The 15,718-nt window shown below is 44.6% G+C and overlaps 1 protein-coding gene across 2 annotated transcripts in view; it reads right to left on the bottom strand.

The window, feature by feature from the left end:
- DROSHA (drosha ribonuclease III) overlaps window positions 1-15,718 on the bottom strand; it is a 390,676-nt gene that overhangs the window by 311,445 nt on the left and 63,513 nt on the right. For both annotated transcript variants that reach the window (XM_075314852.1, XM_075314853.1), the window contains exons 7-9: window positions 13,458-13,538; window positions 11,197-11,283; window positions 3,801-3,887 (exon numbers count right to left, since the gene is read on the bottom strand). In XM_075314852.1, coding sequence (XP_075170967.1) covers window positions 3,801-3,887; window positions 11,197-11,283; window positions 13,458-13,538 — 255 coding nt within the window. The remainder of the gene's footprint in view (window positions 1-3,800; window positions 3,888-11,196; window positions 11,284-13,457; window positions 13,539-15,718) is intronic.

The raw sequence follows: 15,718 nt of genomic DNA, 5'->3' as shown, positions 1-15,718 counted from the left end.
GATTTGTTGTAACTAGAAGCCATACATTTTTTTTATGTTGATTTTAATGGGGACCATAAAACCGGAACTAATTTAAGTTTTCATTACAAAAACTGTAACGTACAAGTTCATTTTGCAGCCGTAAATACTAATATGGATGGTTTATCTAAACGACAAATTGCCAAACAAAGTAGAGATATGTCTTACATTAGCTACAGAAACACTAAACAATTCATAGTCAACAAAGAGATGAAAAAGATAATAATTACCAGGAGGTATAAAAATAAAGAGATTGTTTCTAAAGTGATTTCATAACTGCAACAAATACGGAAATTAATTGCTCTGCCTTTAAAAATTAAAATAGAAACGGAAGAGAAACAACAGCAATAAAAAAGAAAAATCAAGAAACACAAATCATTAAATTGGGCAGGATCATCAGAACTGAAAATTTCTTGTTTGCAAACAACTGAGAAAAATAATGAGAAATAAAAAAAAATGACTCATTTTCAGCTGGTTATCAATTTCTTACAACGACATGGAGAGAGCATCAATGACATCAAGTTGTGAACATCTGACTGAGGAATAGTCTGTGGACTGGCACCGGACTGAGGGATAGCCTGTGGACTGGCACCGGACTGAGGAATAGTCTGTGGACTGGCACCGGACTGAGGAATAGTCTGTGGACTGGCACCGGACTGAGGAATAGCCTGTGGACTGGCACCGGACTGAGGGATAGCCTGTGGACTGGCACCGGACTGAGGAATAGCCTGTGGACTGGCACCGGACTGAGGAATAGCCTGTGGACTGGCACCGAACTGAGGAATAGCCTGTGGACTGGCACCGGACTGAGGAATAGCCTGTGGACTGGCACCGGACTGAGGAATAGTCTGTGGACTGGCACCGGACTGAGGAATAGTCTGTGGACTGGCACCGGACTGAGGAATAGCCTGTGGACTGACACCGGACTGAGGGATAGCCTGTTGACTGGCACCGGACTGAGGAATAATCTGTGGACTGGCACCGGACTGAGGGATAGCCTGTGGACTGGCACCGGACTGAGGCGTAGTCTGTGGACTGACACCGGACTGAGGAATAGTCTGTGGACTGGCACCGGACTGAGGCGTAGTCTGTGGATTGGCACCGGACTGAGGAATAGCCTGTGGACTGGCACCAGACTGAGGAATAGTCTGTGGATTGGCACCGGACTGAGGAATAGTCTGTGGATTGGCACCGGACTGAGGAATAGTCTGTGGATTGGCACCGGACTGAGGAATAGTCTGTGGATTGGCACCGGACTGAGGAATAGTCTGTGGATTGGCACCGGACTGAGGAATAGTCTGTGGATTGGCACCGGACTGAGGAATAGCCTGTGGACTGGCACCGGACTGAGGAATAGTCTGTGGATTGGCATCGGACTGAGGAATAGCCTGTGGACTGGCACCAGACTGAGGAATAGTCTGTGGATTGGCACCGGACTGAGGAATAGTCTGTGGATTGGCACCGGACTGAGGAATAGTCTGTGGATTGGCACCGGACTGAGGAATAGTCTGTGGATTGGCACCGGACTGAGGAATAGTCTGTGGATTGGCACCGGACTGAGGAATAGTCTGTGGATTGGCACCGGACTGAGGAATAGCCTGTGGACTGGCACCAGACTGAGGAATAGTCTGTGGATCGCCACCGGACTGAGGAATATACATAGGTTCTGCAAGTTCAGTTACCAGAATGAATGCAGAATTAATGCTGCATGGCTCAATTCAGTCAGGAAAAAGACAAACATGTGCATGAGATTTCTGAAATCTCAGCTTCTGCAGGTACTGTAAAACGTAGCCTAAAGATGTTTTCTCACAATAAGTCTTGTGAGTACATGAAGAATAACAGCATTTAGGCTACTAGATTTCCTTTTGCAGCCTATACTCATTACACACTATAGCAGCTTCTCTTTTTGTGTCTCTGATTTTCTCCTTCTCTAGCTAATTACCTCAACCCTCTCTATAGCCTTGTATAGGCAGCAACTGTAATCTGATCCCTAAGTGAAGATCAACCACTGTGAAGATCAACCTCTGTCAGGGCCAACCTCTGTCAGGGCCAACCTCTGTCAGGGCCAACCTCTGTCAGGGCCAACCTCTGTCAGGGCCAACCTCTGTCAGGGCCAACCTCTGTCAGGGCCAACCTCTGTCAGGGCCAACCTCTGTCAGGGCCAACCTCTGTCAGGGCCAACCTCTGTCAGGGCCAACCTCTGTGAACCTGATAGCTAATTCATGCTGCCCATGGCTTGGGCTGCATGTATTAGGTACTAGCTTCTCTCTGCCCACTGCCGTGGGTTGACAGGTCTCTTCCTATGTGTACATGTAGACAGAGGTCTGTCAAAGTAAGCTAAAGCAGTTTGGTCCCTGGTGGCTACTATAGTATGGTTTTCTCTAAATTGCTGCAGCACATTAGGGTCAAACATACCTGACCATGCTGCCTGTGGGATAGTCAGCATGTATCTCATCTATCAGGTTTTCTTTAAAGCACCACTCCAGTGTTCGTTTTGTTTTTTCAGTGCTGAAGTGATGCTCTAAATTTAAAGTCTCCTGTCATATAATCACCTTCCAATGGCTTCACCTTTACCAACGCCGCTCCGGTCCCGATAAGCTATCTTGTGATAGTAAGTTTTGACCAGCCGAAAGTCAGAAGTTACATCACAAACTCTCAATGCAAGTCTACGAGAGCCAGAATGAGGCTCTCATAGAAATCTATTAAGTTGCGACAATCCGAGTGCTCCATGAAACACTAGAACTACAGGCAGGACACAAATCGCCGGAGACCAATTGGAGAGGCAAATTTAAAAACTGAAGCCTCTGGTTGGTGAGGGTATAACAGAGGTCAGAAGACTTATATTTAAGGCGCCACTCCAAGTGTGCAATGAAAAAAAGAACACAGCTAGAGTGGCGCTTTAAGACACTTAACAAAATCAATTAAACAATAGTTGAATAAGAAAGCAGGGCACCATATGACCATAGATTTCATCTTCTGGCAGATGCGTTTTGAACCCTTGAAAGCAATGGAGCACTGGACCTCTTCATCTTCACCCGCAGTTTACTGAGGCGTGAAAGAGGAGCAGGCACACAATTGAAAAAAGCAGACTTTGAGTAGGTCATGTACTCATTTGTTTAAGGATCACAAGTGGATGGATCCAAAGTTCTGATTTCTATTATTGGATCTAGCAACATTGAGTAGTCTGAGCACAAACTGGAGTACAGCCTACTCCTGGTCTCCTTTAAAGGGAACCTGTCACCGGATGTTTATAATACTCACCTAACGGTCGGTGCGGTGCAGACTGGTCGGATGGGCGTCTCCATTCTCCGGGTCTGTGTATCCTCTTTCGGCCATCTTTGTCCTTCTTTTGAAGCTAGTGTGGATGATTTGTTCTATGTCATACACACAAGCCGACATTGAGGTCAAACGCAGGCACTTTGATCTGTCCTCAGCAGAGCAGATGAAAGTATTGTAGTGCGCCTGCGCGGGACCTCAATGTCAGCTAGCGTAGATAACATAGAATGCGTCATCCACACTAGCTTCAGAAGAAAGACAAAGATGGCCGAAAGAGGAGGCGCGGACTCGGAGAACAGAGATGCCCATCCGACCAGTCTGCACCGCACCGACCGTTAGGTGAGTATTATAAACATTCGGTGACACCTTCCCTTTACAAAAGCAGCAGAATTCCATTGACAGTAACTGACCTTTTCAGCAAACTGTCCCCTCTCCCTCCATTGTGCCATTAGATTTAAACAATTATACACATATATATGAAATTCAGCAACAGATCGGTGACTTACGTTTGTGAGTGGAGAATGCGAGAACATAGAAAAGCCTTCAAAGATGTATTCATGGTCGTCGTACTCTATAACAGTTGGCCGGTCAGTCTGCAATAAAAGGCAGAAAACGTCAGATTGTGATAAAGCCATTTTGTGGTCTTTGGTGTTCATTACTCAGGGTGTCTGAGAAGTGACACTTCCTTGGCAAGACTCTGTCTAAGTGGAAAGGTAAAGAAGTAGAAAACATGTTAATCAGTTGCTTCCAGCGCACAATGTTTATGCTTAATGCATCCATAAAAGTATCAGGCGTTCTTCCAGGTGATCTGGATGCCCAGACTTTGGGCCAAGGATCAAGAGAAAGGAGCAAGTGACCGTCAGAATCTTCTAATGTGGAGTCCGTCTGCTGCCAACGTCTGCCTCCAGGCAGCAGAAAGGTTAATTAAGGAGCAGCAACAGCAAAATCAAACCTTGTCCACAAATTCCAATTTCGCTTCAACCTGCACTCTATATATCAGCAAACCATTAGTAGGGACGGGCGAATAAATTAGTGCGCAAACAAAACAGGAGATAATTGGGAAAGTTCATTTCAGTTGCCAATTTGCAGACAACACACAAATCAACACGAAGAGAAAAAATAAAGGCAGGGCGGAATTCATCAATCTCTTTTTATGCTCACTCAAGAAACCTGTTAAATTTTGCACTGAACGTGGGGAATTTAACTCCATTGATGCATGCAAAAAAATACTCCGTGTAGCTCATAATTCACAATAGGATTGAGCATCAGAAGCCAAAGTCAGGAGGAAAAGCCTTTCCACTGCATCAGCAACTAAATAAAACCCTGAAGACATCGCAGTGTTGCCGCTGTGTGGGAGGGAAGCCATAACTCTCAGCGCTTGATTACATTTATATTGGGGAATATGAGGTAAAGACATCCATTACCCTGGAAGCATCGGAGGCCTTAAACACGGCGCACACTGTCCCGGCCGTCGCTCTGCATTCAAATACAGGACGGCGGCTGAAATGTCACTGGATCCCTCGCAGACTCCTACATTATTATATACCACTTAGAATACAGACAGGGACCAGTCCATCCATTAGCATATCTATAGGGCACAATAATGTCTAGAGCAGACACCTATTATATAGGACTGGAAGTAAGTAGTCCATTTTCTTAATAGGATTCGATCATCATTTTTCTCTCCTATGAAATTAATATGAAGACATTGCCGGTCCGCTAAGCAATACTAATGGCTACCAGCTTCCAAGGTGATCTATGGAGGATGCGTGCCAAGAAGAATGGATTTCAGTGTAGAAAACAGCCCTGTCATATGTAGCTTACTAGTCAATTAAAGGGTTATTCCCATCCTCATAGATGGGTATTGTTGGATAGGGCTTGTAAAAACAACCACTTTTGCAGTTTACTAAAAAAAAAAAAAAAATGCTGCCATTCTTGAGATATCAACACTTGTGTTTTGTTTAGTGCTCATTGCTTAGGTGTCCGGCCACCACTGCTGTCTAGGACTGGTGGCCGAACGTGCACAGTGCTTACAAGCTTTTTTTATTGCTTTAAAGCTGGCGGGATATTTGGAGCACACTGTTATTTAATCATACCAATCAGCTTCAGTAAAGAAAGAAATTCAGCTCACCCGATCCACGTGGAGAATTGAATGAGGGACAGGTGCACGGAAGATATGCCGGCCGGGCTGAAGAATCCAAGCAGAGGAAAAGAATTGCCAGCACCCACGTCCAGATAATATAATACAAAAAAGTTCTCTTTATTGGATATGCATTAAAATTACAGGAGTCACATGCAGAGCATAAAAATGCCCTTGGAGATGTGGGGTATGGTAGGTGGTACGCGTTTTGAGCGTGCACCGCTCTTAGTCCCAATCCAATCCATTGGGTGCTGGAAATTCTTTTCCTCTGCTTGGATCAATCCGCTTCAGTGTAGTGTTCACAAGCTAAACAGCAGAAGTGGTTGGTTGCCAAGGCAACAAGCCGTAAACAAAAAGAAAAAGTGTTCTCAAAAACAGCTAAACATTTTAATAAATACTACATTGCAAATGTGGTGCTTTCTTCAAGCACAATCCAACAGCAACCATCTATATGGATATGGGATTAACCCTTTAAATGACAAGCATAATTACTTACTTGTCCTGTTATCTGTTGAAGAACCAATTAACAAATCCTAAAATGTATCTGTAAATTAAATAAAAAAAGGTTTTTTTTATAAACAATTAATGACCACCACCCCCTGCTGTGCAGCATCATTATGCTATAGTCCCAGAAGCCCAGAGGACATCACATAGCAGTGAAACCTGTTGGAGGGTTCTATGGAATGCAGTAAAGTCCATTAGTTGTATCAGCTGGGTGACTCAAATGCAATGTACAGTCTGCTCAGGCAGTGCGTCTATACTTCATCTGAATTGAACTGTGTGAGAAATTTATTACAGCACTAAGACCGCATGATAAAGCTTCAAAGTGTGTTTGATCACAGCCAGATGGCCAAATAAGGCTGCTTTCACACATCCGGCTTGAGCTGTGCGGCTCAATCCGGCTGTGCAAGCTATGCAACGGATGCGGTGAAAACACCGCATCCTTTGCATAAGTTTTTCCCTTGCGGCCCGTCCGGTTTTTGCCGCTTGCGGCATGCTACTGAGCATGCGCAGTGGCAAAAACCGCATGCGGCGGCCGGATGCGGTTTTTGACGCATCGCGCCGCATCCGGCCGCCATAGGCATGCATTGAAAAATGCGCCGCATCGGCCGAATGCGGCGCGATGCGGTTTTTTTTTGCCGCACGAAAAAACGTGCTAGGCAACGTTCCATCCGGCCGCCGCATCGGCTAAATCTGCCGCATGCGGCAAAAAACGGATGGAACGCAAGGCCATGCGGCACAATGCGGCACTAATTAAAGTCTATGCAGAAAAAACGCAACCGGCAGCAAAAAAAACCGGTTGCGATTTTCCTGCAAAGTGCCGGAGTGTGCCGCATTGCAGAAACCGGAGGTGTGAAAGCAGCCTAACCCGGAAAGTAACAAAGATATACTGGCTAATATAACTGGATAGGCAAGTCTCTGTCTTGAAAAACGGGAGACAATGCTGCCTATATTTTAATCACTTTTCCTAGCTTGAGCAATTAATTGTGAAATAATCATATTAATAAATTATATAAGTTATATTTTATAAAAAATGTTTTGACATTGCCAATTTGAAAAAAGCTAGTCTTAAATAACGACTCATTAATTATCGGTTCACCATAGGCTGACATTGTTCGATGGGCTGCACCAGTGTCACAGATTTGTCACGGCCTGTCATGGAGGTGTCACGGCTGGATGACAATCCAGTGGCAGCGAGTGCTAGAAGATTCCAGAGATTACAATACGTGTTGTTATCTGACAGCTCCCAGTTTCTGCAGCCAGCGGACTCTATGACCCATAGGAACTGTCAGTTTTTCCTATCAGTTGTCAGCCTCTGACTTCCTTTATAAACCTCATTCGAGGGTGGTTTGGGTGCAGTTTATAGTTGTTCCTGACTGTGGTCTGCAGCAGTCGTCTCCTCTTGTTATTCCAAAGACCTCTGTGGTAGCTGCTCCTAAAATAAGTGTTTGACTTTTGCTATCTAGCTGGGCTCAGGTGATAGCATTTGTGCTTCCCCTGTACTGTTTCCTTTATTCTCCCTTAGCATTAGTGGTGTTGACAAACACTCATACCCTCCATCCTTACTTAGGGCCCAGATCAGGGTTTGCCTAGTGTGAGGTATTCCTGCTTGGCGACAGGTGCAGAATCTGTATATAGTTGGTGAGGTAAGTGAAGGTGAGCTGCAAGATGTTGTTTTCAGGGGTCACCACTTCCCCCTTTCCCTAGCGATAGTACAATACAAAGAGAATGGAATGCCCTATGTGACCAGTATAGCTTCTATCCTCGGCTGTGACAACCAGTTTTTTAGGAGCATGACACATTAGCCTGATTCTTGATGGAGTGCCTTAGAAATGTATGCTATGTTTATCCAATTAACTCACCTATAAACACAGACTGAAGGCAGCTACAATGTTAACAATGATATACATAGGGAGTTATCACAACTAAAATGTGAGAAATAAGGAGCAGTTGCCACAGTGATCAGTGAGATTCCAGATTCTCTTTGGGAATGCAGTGGCGTAAATTAGCGAGAATGGGTGAGAAACCAGAACATTACGAGCAGTCATACGATCATAGAGCGGCAGGCTCAGGGTTTGGGCCTGTAATCAAAATCTAATGGCAGGATTTGGAGATTAAGATTTTTCACTTTTTTAAGAAGACGAAGTAGATCTTCCACCAGACTGCACAATGCAAATTGCATTCATTAATATCTACTTTAGACCTGATGTACGTTGAAAATTCAAGCCAGAATGGGTGTATAATCCTTTTTTAAAGTTTTTCCCAGCATTAAAAATAGCATTAATCCAAAAATGGAAATTCTAAATAAGTACAACAGCCTCATTAGGTCTCAAATCTACTTAACAATGTAAGCAGTTTGTATTATGACATTTCGGGAAACAATTTTATTTAGAATTGTGACTTCTGGCAGGTGTTTTTTAAAGGGAACCTATTCAGTTCCCAAACGGTTTCAAACCTCCCCTTCTAGAGTTCATATTCACAATTCTCTATTTCTATAAAGCTTTTTAATGTGCCACATTAACATGTTTGTCTTTCAAAAATGAACTTTTATTTTGGAGGGTAGGCATATGCAGATGAATCAGGATAAGTTTGGTAGGCGTCACTTCCATCAGACCCGTCCTACAGCTAATAACTAATGATGAGTGAGCACTACCATGCTCAGGTGCTCGGTACTTGTAATGAGCAATTGGATGCTCGGATGGGGGCGACTCATGTACCCGAGAATAACAGAAGTCAATGGGGAACATTAACATTTGTTCCGGAAGTTTGCCAAGAAAAATGCTCAAGTTCACCATTGACTTCCATTATTCTCAGGTACTTGAGTTGCCCCCATCTGAGCATCCAACCATGGGCGTACCCAGCGAGGGGCAGGGGGGGGGGCACGCACCTATTATGACCTGTCTCTGTCAGGTAGCGGGTGCGTCAGGCAGTGCAGGTGGTGAGGAGAGGACAGGGCGGCATGGTGCATCGGCACCCGCCACCCACTAGTACCGCAGGACAGGCTGAACGCTACTCCCGCAACCGCTCCTATAGGAGCTGTAAAATCCCGTCCTCAGTGCTTGCCGGTCGCTCTGCACTGCAAATCAGCACAGCGGAGACTGGACTGCAGTGAGGACATTGACATCATCCCTCTGCGCCCTGCTGTGTCGAGTCCTACAGTGCAGAGCGGCCGGCACAGTCACAATCTGGGGAGACTGCTGGGAGGCTGAGCTGCTGCCACAAGTAAAAAGAAAGGTAAATATTAAATCAGACAGTCTGGGGGTCTGGGGAGCTGTTGTATATGATGGGGGGGCTGAATATGGGAGCCCTATGGGGGGGCTTATATAAGATACAGCCATCATAGGGCTCCTATCATGTGAGCCCTATGGAGGGGCTGTATATAAGATGGCAGCCCTATGGGGGGCTGTATATGAGATGTATATGAGAGACAGCTACTGTTGAACGATCTTTTAGTACCCTTTGAAGGGTAAAGACCTGGCTCAGAAGTACAATGGGAGAGGACAGACTGACTGGGTTGTGCTTGATGAGCATCCATCGGAAATTCTTCAAGGAAAATCAGGACTGGATTGAAACAAAAGTTTTGAACAAGTTTTCTTCAAACCCAAGAAAAATTTTATTAGTATAAGACATGTAATCAGGATCAAAGTCTAAATTTATTTGCAAGCAAATAATTGTAATAGCTAATACAGCACTGCTAGAATTACATTTAATTCTCTTAAAATTTTCGTTTCATTCACCTTTTCGTTCTAGTATTTTACAACCTGAAAGACCGTGGCTTGCCCCCGCCCCTCCCCTAGTTTTGATCCTGGGTACGCCCATGCATCCAACTGCTCTTAACGAGTACTGATCACCCAACCATGGTAGTGCTTGCTCATCCCTATTAATAGAGCGTCCATGGCAGTGACGGACAGCTTCCATACAAAGGCCATTATGATATGACCACTGCCCCAGTTGGGCCATAATGGGAATAGTATGCAATATATCAGTCACATCTAGTACAGATTCCCTCTGAATCCCACAGAAAATTATTATGGCCTTCTATATCAGACTACAAATGAACAGAGGTTTTATCCCCATGAAGCATTGTCTCTAAAGGGTATTCCTTGGTACATAGATAAGCCAACAGATCATTTGCGCCAGTATATAGGGCCACTTTAAAGCCTCCGTGTACCATGTGATCTGCTGTGAGCACAAGTCATAACTGGAGATTTGAAACATAAAGAGCTGTCACGCTTGCCAGGTGTAGCAAGCGTGGCAGGGGGCGTTCTGACCTACGTCCGTCTGACGCACAACAAAAAAACACAACAAAAGGGGGCACCAGGGACACAATAACAGCGGGAGGCCATGGAATTAGTGAGAGGGGTAGTTCGGACACCTCCTATCCTCACCTGCAGCTGTCCCTGCTCTCCTAGCCAGTCCTTATATGGTCTCCACAACTGTTGTCGACCAGGAACCTGAGACCCTCAGAAGACCCTATAAATGCTCTGACTAGTGAAGGGAAGGTGGGGTTCACTAGACCTCACCGCTGCACTACCAAGACACAAGGTAAGTAAAGACAAACAGGGGGGAAAGAGCAACCAAAAGGATAAAGCCTGAGAATAGGAAACTTCAACAGAATAACCTTCCTCCAAGGCGGCCAGAGACCAAATGACTTTGTATTTTCAGTAGGGATTGTGGGGTAACACCACTATTTAAACCTGAAGGGTGTGACTACAAAGTACGTGCAGCTGGAAAAGTTGCTAGAGAAAAACTGACATTTAACCAGTTCAGTACTAAGAGATACAAAACCCATTTAAATGTAGAGAGCCAGGTGAGAGGCTCCAGTCCAAAAGCGGGCAGTGGTCTCTAAAAACTGAGAGGCAAACGTGACAAGAGCGATCATGACTATCAGATTTTTTTCTTACTTGTAGTTCTGTTCACTTATGGAGGAAAATTTTCCATCTAAATTCGGAGGCGGAAAATCTGCAGTACAGCGGCAAAGTGAATGCGATTTCATCTAAGCCCATCCCCATGTCAGGGACAAAAATCAGAAAATTCACAGCAAGTCAATTTACTGTATGCTGCAAATTTTACTGCAGATTTCATCCTTTGCAATGCACATGGTGAAAGCCACAGAAAACAGGCAGCAAATTCAGACAGTGATACCTTAGGTAAAATCAGCAGCAAATCTGCACATATGAATGTTTCCAGAGACCGGTTACGGTGGAAAAATACTAAAAACAGGGAAAGGTTTCACAACTAACAACTTTGGAAATACTTACTAAGAAGTTTGTCGGTGGAGACACTGTGATCCTGTAGTGGAAGAGCCGTCCCGCGTTGTTTGTCATAGGACGGCATGATTTCATAAACTGCCAGAAACAACAAGAGAAAGTCACCATTTGCCAAGAAACTAATGCACAACAACGCCATGACAGCATAGCAGAACACATGGCTATTTCTCCGCATAATGAGGAAAAGGCATAATCTGCCTTTAGTAAGTCTTTGCATAACATTTCTGTACTTTCAAAGTCTTAAGTCTGTATACAAAAATATGATAATCAGCCGCGCACCTACTCTTAATTCCCTTCTTAGATCTTAAGGCACTTGGGACACATTTTTTTAAAACCGGGGGTTTGGATTAAAACCCACGGTAAAATAGACTGCCGCAGCTCGTTGCCATGGAAAGTGCTGCTATAATGTGTCACTCTCGTACAGCTAGAGGGGGGCAGTATTACCAGTGTTGTAACGTTCACAGGAATATGCGAAGGTGCATCTGAGAAATAAAAATCATTTTTTTGGCTACGAGTATTTCTCCCCCCCAAATGATTCACATTAGCTTTCTGGATTTACATATTTATCAGCAATTTGTCATTAAAAAAGCTGAATATTTTAAAGCTCAAGCTGCTATTGATGTTTCAAGTTTCCCATGTAAATTTACTACTTATTAGTGAAATATTCATTGTGCCGGTGCTGAAAACAGCCACCGAGATCCGGCAATAGGCCTGTCTAGATTATGGGCGCACAGGGAGGATTTAACATGGAAGATGCTTTTTATGTATGAAAAGAGAGGACACAGATACTGAACTGTGTCAAGGGCTTTATTGAAAGAGTATGGGATCCAAGAATTGAGATAATAGCGCTCTCAAGTCTCTTCAGCATATTTCAAGCACCTACTTACGAGGCAAGCAAGGTACTTGTTCAATTCCCTGCAAAGGGCCGGACTGACCTAGAATTAAGAAGGCAGAGAATACACATTGCTGACAATTCGGTCTGTTCACATCATGGTTGGCTTCCCTACTGTAAAATTTTTTATTTAAAGTCATTAGCTTTGTATTGCCAAAACTATGGACAGCATGAAGCAGAACTTGACCGCTGCTCCTGGCCCTGACACCGGCGATTCCTTCCAGTGCGTAGTGTGTGCAATGTCAGGATTCAATAGCCTGCAGTGGCACACAGTGAATCCAGACTTATGGATTTAGACCAGACAACCCCTTTAAACTATATTTTGACTGTACTAAAAGGCACAGTGCTTCAGAGTAAAACATACTGGGCTATAATTGTGCACTAACATAGGTACAGGCAGCATGACTAATGACAGGTCCATCCCCTTTAATTTGGAAAAGGATCAGGACCAGGAGCATAGATTTAATGTGATGTCTCATGTTTCAGAGAGCCCTCCATTTGCAAAGCTTCCAAAAGGATCTTGATTTTCAGAAAAGATCATTTTAATTGTAGAATATAGCCCAAGAGAAAAGGATAGTATAAGTTAAAGGGAATCTGTCAGCAGGATTTTGCTACCTCCTCTGAGAGCAGCATAATATAGGCAAAGAGATCCTGAATCCAATGGGTATCACCAAGATTACTGCCTGCAGCTATTCAGACACAATCAAAGATTTTAGTTTTTGCCATGTAGCAGAGCTTACCAACTGCCCCACCCAGAGGAGGCTTTCAGTGTACATTTCCATAGACAGAAGCCGCTAATCACAGAAGTGGGCGAAATCAGACTTGAGCTCATGGGCTCCTGAGTCTCCTAATGATAAAGCTACTGAAGCCTACACTAACATTGCAGGTAAACAAAAACACACTTTGTGATAATAGATGCCTGGCTGTAATCTGTATGTTAGCCCTTACAGCATGCTGTCTTCAGATTACATAGCAAAAACCTGCTGACAGATTCCCTTTAAGTATCCTATAGCATCCTGCTAGACCATCACGTTTGGTGTACAGGTTAATGGGACGATTCAACTGGATAAAAAAATTGTGATGTGAACCTAAATTAAAAGGCCCCCTTCAAACGTTCAGTACTAGGTCAGTATTTTAATATTTCTAAGCCAAAACTAGGAGTGGGTGAATAATGCAGAAGTGATGACGTGTTTCTATTTTACTTTTCACTTGTGGTTTTGGTTTATAATTACTAAAGCAAAAAACTCACAAAATACTCAATGTGTACACATGGCCTACAAAATAGACTACAGCTAGAGCAGAACAGTGGAGAGGACGGAGTTAAAACCCGCTGCCATAAAGACAGGTGGAAGCTAATTACCTCTTCTCCTGGATATATGCTGTGCCGGATTCCAGTCCGCCTAGCTTTAATGCTGCACTTACATAGGGGTCCAACATTCATCTGAGAAAATGCAAATATAGAAATTACAGTCAAAATATCTTTTCACTCTGCTGCGTGTATATTTTATATTTCTATCTCCGCTACGTCCCTCGACAATAAGCTCTATCACATATAGCACTTTGGGCCCATTTAGTGAGTAGGGGAGTATCCAGTCTTTCAAGCATTACTGCGCCGTTAGGACTAAAAGATGGGAACATGAATAACATTAAAACAGTTCCATACAAATCAAGCTGTGCGACTGTCAGGCGGTAAACTTAACAATGGCTGTCGTCCCAATTCATAAGAATACAAGCAGTACAAAGCTTGCCCAAAGTTACAAGAAAGATGTATTAACAAAAATAAGAACCATAAGTACATGGCAAGTAGAGTTATTGCACATGGATTGGCCGGACCTGGTCCAGTGACCATATCGGTGTTCTTTGGCCTTTCATTTGATGGCATCTGCGGCTTCATTGTTGCGGCACATGTGACAGTTAAGCAAGAGAAGTGTTGCGGATGCTGCCAGGTAAATGGCGGTTCTCACGGCTCCCGTCCAGGGGACACCGGTTACTGATGTGGCTATAGCATTGGATTTGGTGAAATTATTGGCACTCTCTCTAATGGAAAATTTTATATTACGTGACCTTTGTAACCTATCAGGCATTTTCTTGCCTCTAAAGCCGCCATCATTATCATACTGTTCTGCACCATTACTACCTAAAGCAGAGCTTAATGGCCAGTCTGGCTTGGTTAGTGTCCCTGTAGAGCGGGTATATATCAATCAAGCTCTGCCATCAGGGACATCAATCATCCAGAGTAGATGGGATCAGGGGCCAGCCAGCTTGATTCTTCAGCAGTCTGCACCTCCTTGACTGCAGGCTGGTACTCTGCATGCGATAAGCTAGCTCTTGCACTATTAGGAACTGTTTTAGGCCTGAAACACACATCCGTGAAACACGTGCGTGTTTGGTCCGTTTCCGTGTATACTGGAGACACGGCCAAACGTGCACCAATGTTATTGTATGATAAAAGCTCCACGTGCGTTTTTGATGCATGTCCGTTTGTCCGTGTCCGTGATCCGTACCTGTGTGCGTTTTGCACGGCAGCATGTCAGTTTTCTGCACGCAACACGCAGCACGGACCCAATGAAAGTCAATGGGTCTGTGCGCACGTCCGAGTGACACGGACGCATCTCTGTTTGCTCCCTGTACGTTTTGTGCTTTTTTCATGTGATGTCGGTCTTTTTTCTTTTTCTGTTTCGTTCTCTCCCTCAGTCTGTCGGTCGGTCTCTCTGTCTTATCTGTCCCTCTAGCTGTCTGTCGGTCAGTTCCCCCCCCCCCCCTCTCATACTTACCGTTCCCCGATCTCCGACGCGGCGCTGCACGGCTGTTATAAAAACTTCGCCGGCTTTTACTATTTTGAAAAAGCCGGCCGCTCATTAATCAATCTCGTATTCCCTGCTTTACCCGCCCACCGGCGCCTGTGATTGGTTGCAGTCACACACGCCCACCACGCTGAGTGACAGGTGTCTCACTGCACCCAATCACAGCAGCCAGTGGGCGTGTCTATACTGTGCAGTAAAATAAATAAATAAATAATTTAAAAAAACGGCGTGCGGTCCCCCCCCATTTTAATACCAGCCAGATAAAGCCATACGGCTGAAGGCTGGTATTCTCAGGATGGGGAGCCCCACGTTATGGGGAGCCCCCCAGCCTAACAATATCAGTCAGCAGCCGCCCAGAATTGCCGCATACATTATATGCGACAGTTCTGGGACTGTACCCGGCTCTTCCCGATTTGCCCTGGTGCGTTGGCAAATCGGGGTAATAAGGAGTTATTGGCAGCCCATAGCTGCCACTAAATCCTAGATTAATCATGTCAGGCGTCTCCCCGAGATACTTACAAATTAATCACGGAAGGTGACATTTAAAAAACACACACACACCCGAAAAAATAATTTATTAGAAATAAAAAACACTAACAAAGTCCCTCATCACCAATTTATTAACCCCGACAAAGCCCTCCATGTCCGGCGTAATCCACGGACCACCAGCGTCGCTTCCAGCTCTGCTACATGCAGGTGACAGGAGCTGTAGAATACACCGCCGCTCCTGTCAGCTCCACGCAACAAATGAGGTGAGTAGCGCGATCAGCTGCTGTCAGTCAGGTAACTCGCGGCCACCACTGGATCCAGCGGTGGC

This window comes from Anomaloglossus baeobatrachus, chromosome 6, assembly GCF_048569485.1.
Source record: "Anomaloglossus baeobatrachus isolate aAnoBae1 chromosome 6, aAnoBae1.hap1, whole genome shotgun sequence".
Taxonomy (NCBI): Eukaryota; Metazoa; Chordata; class Amphibia; order Anura; family Aromobatidae; genus Anomaloglossus; species Anomaloglossus baeobatrachus.
Note: the sequence above shows the minus strand (reverse complement) of the source record. Positions and strands in the feature narration are given on the sequence as shown.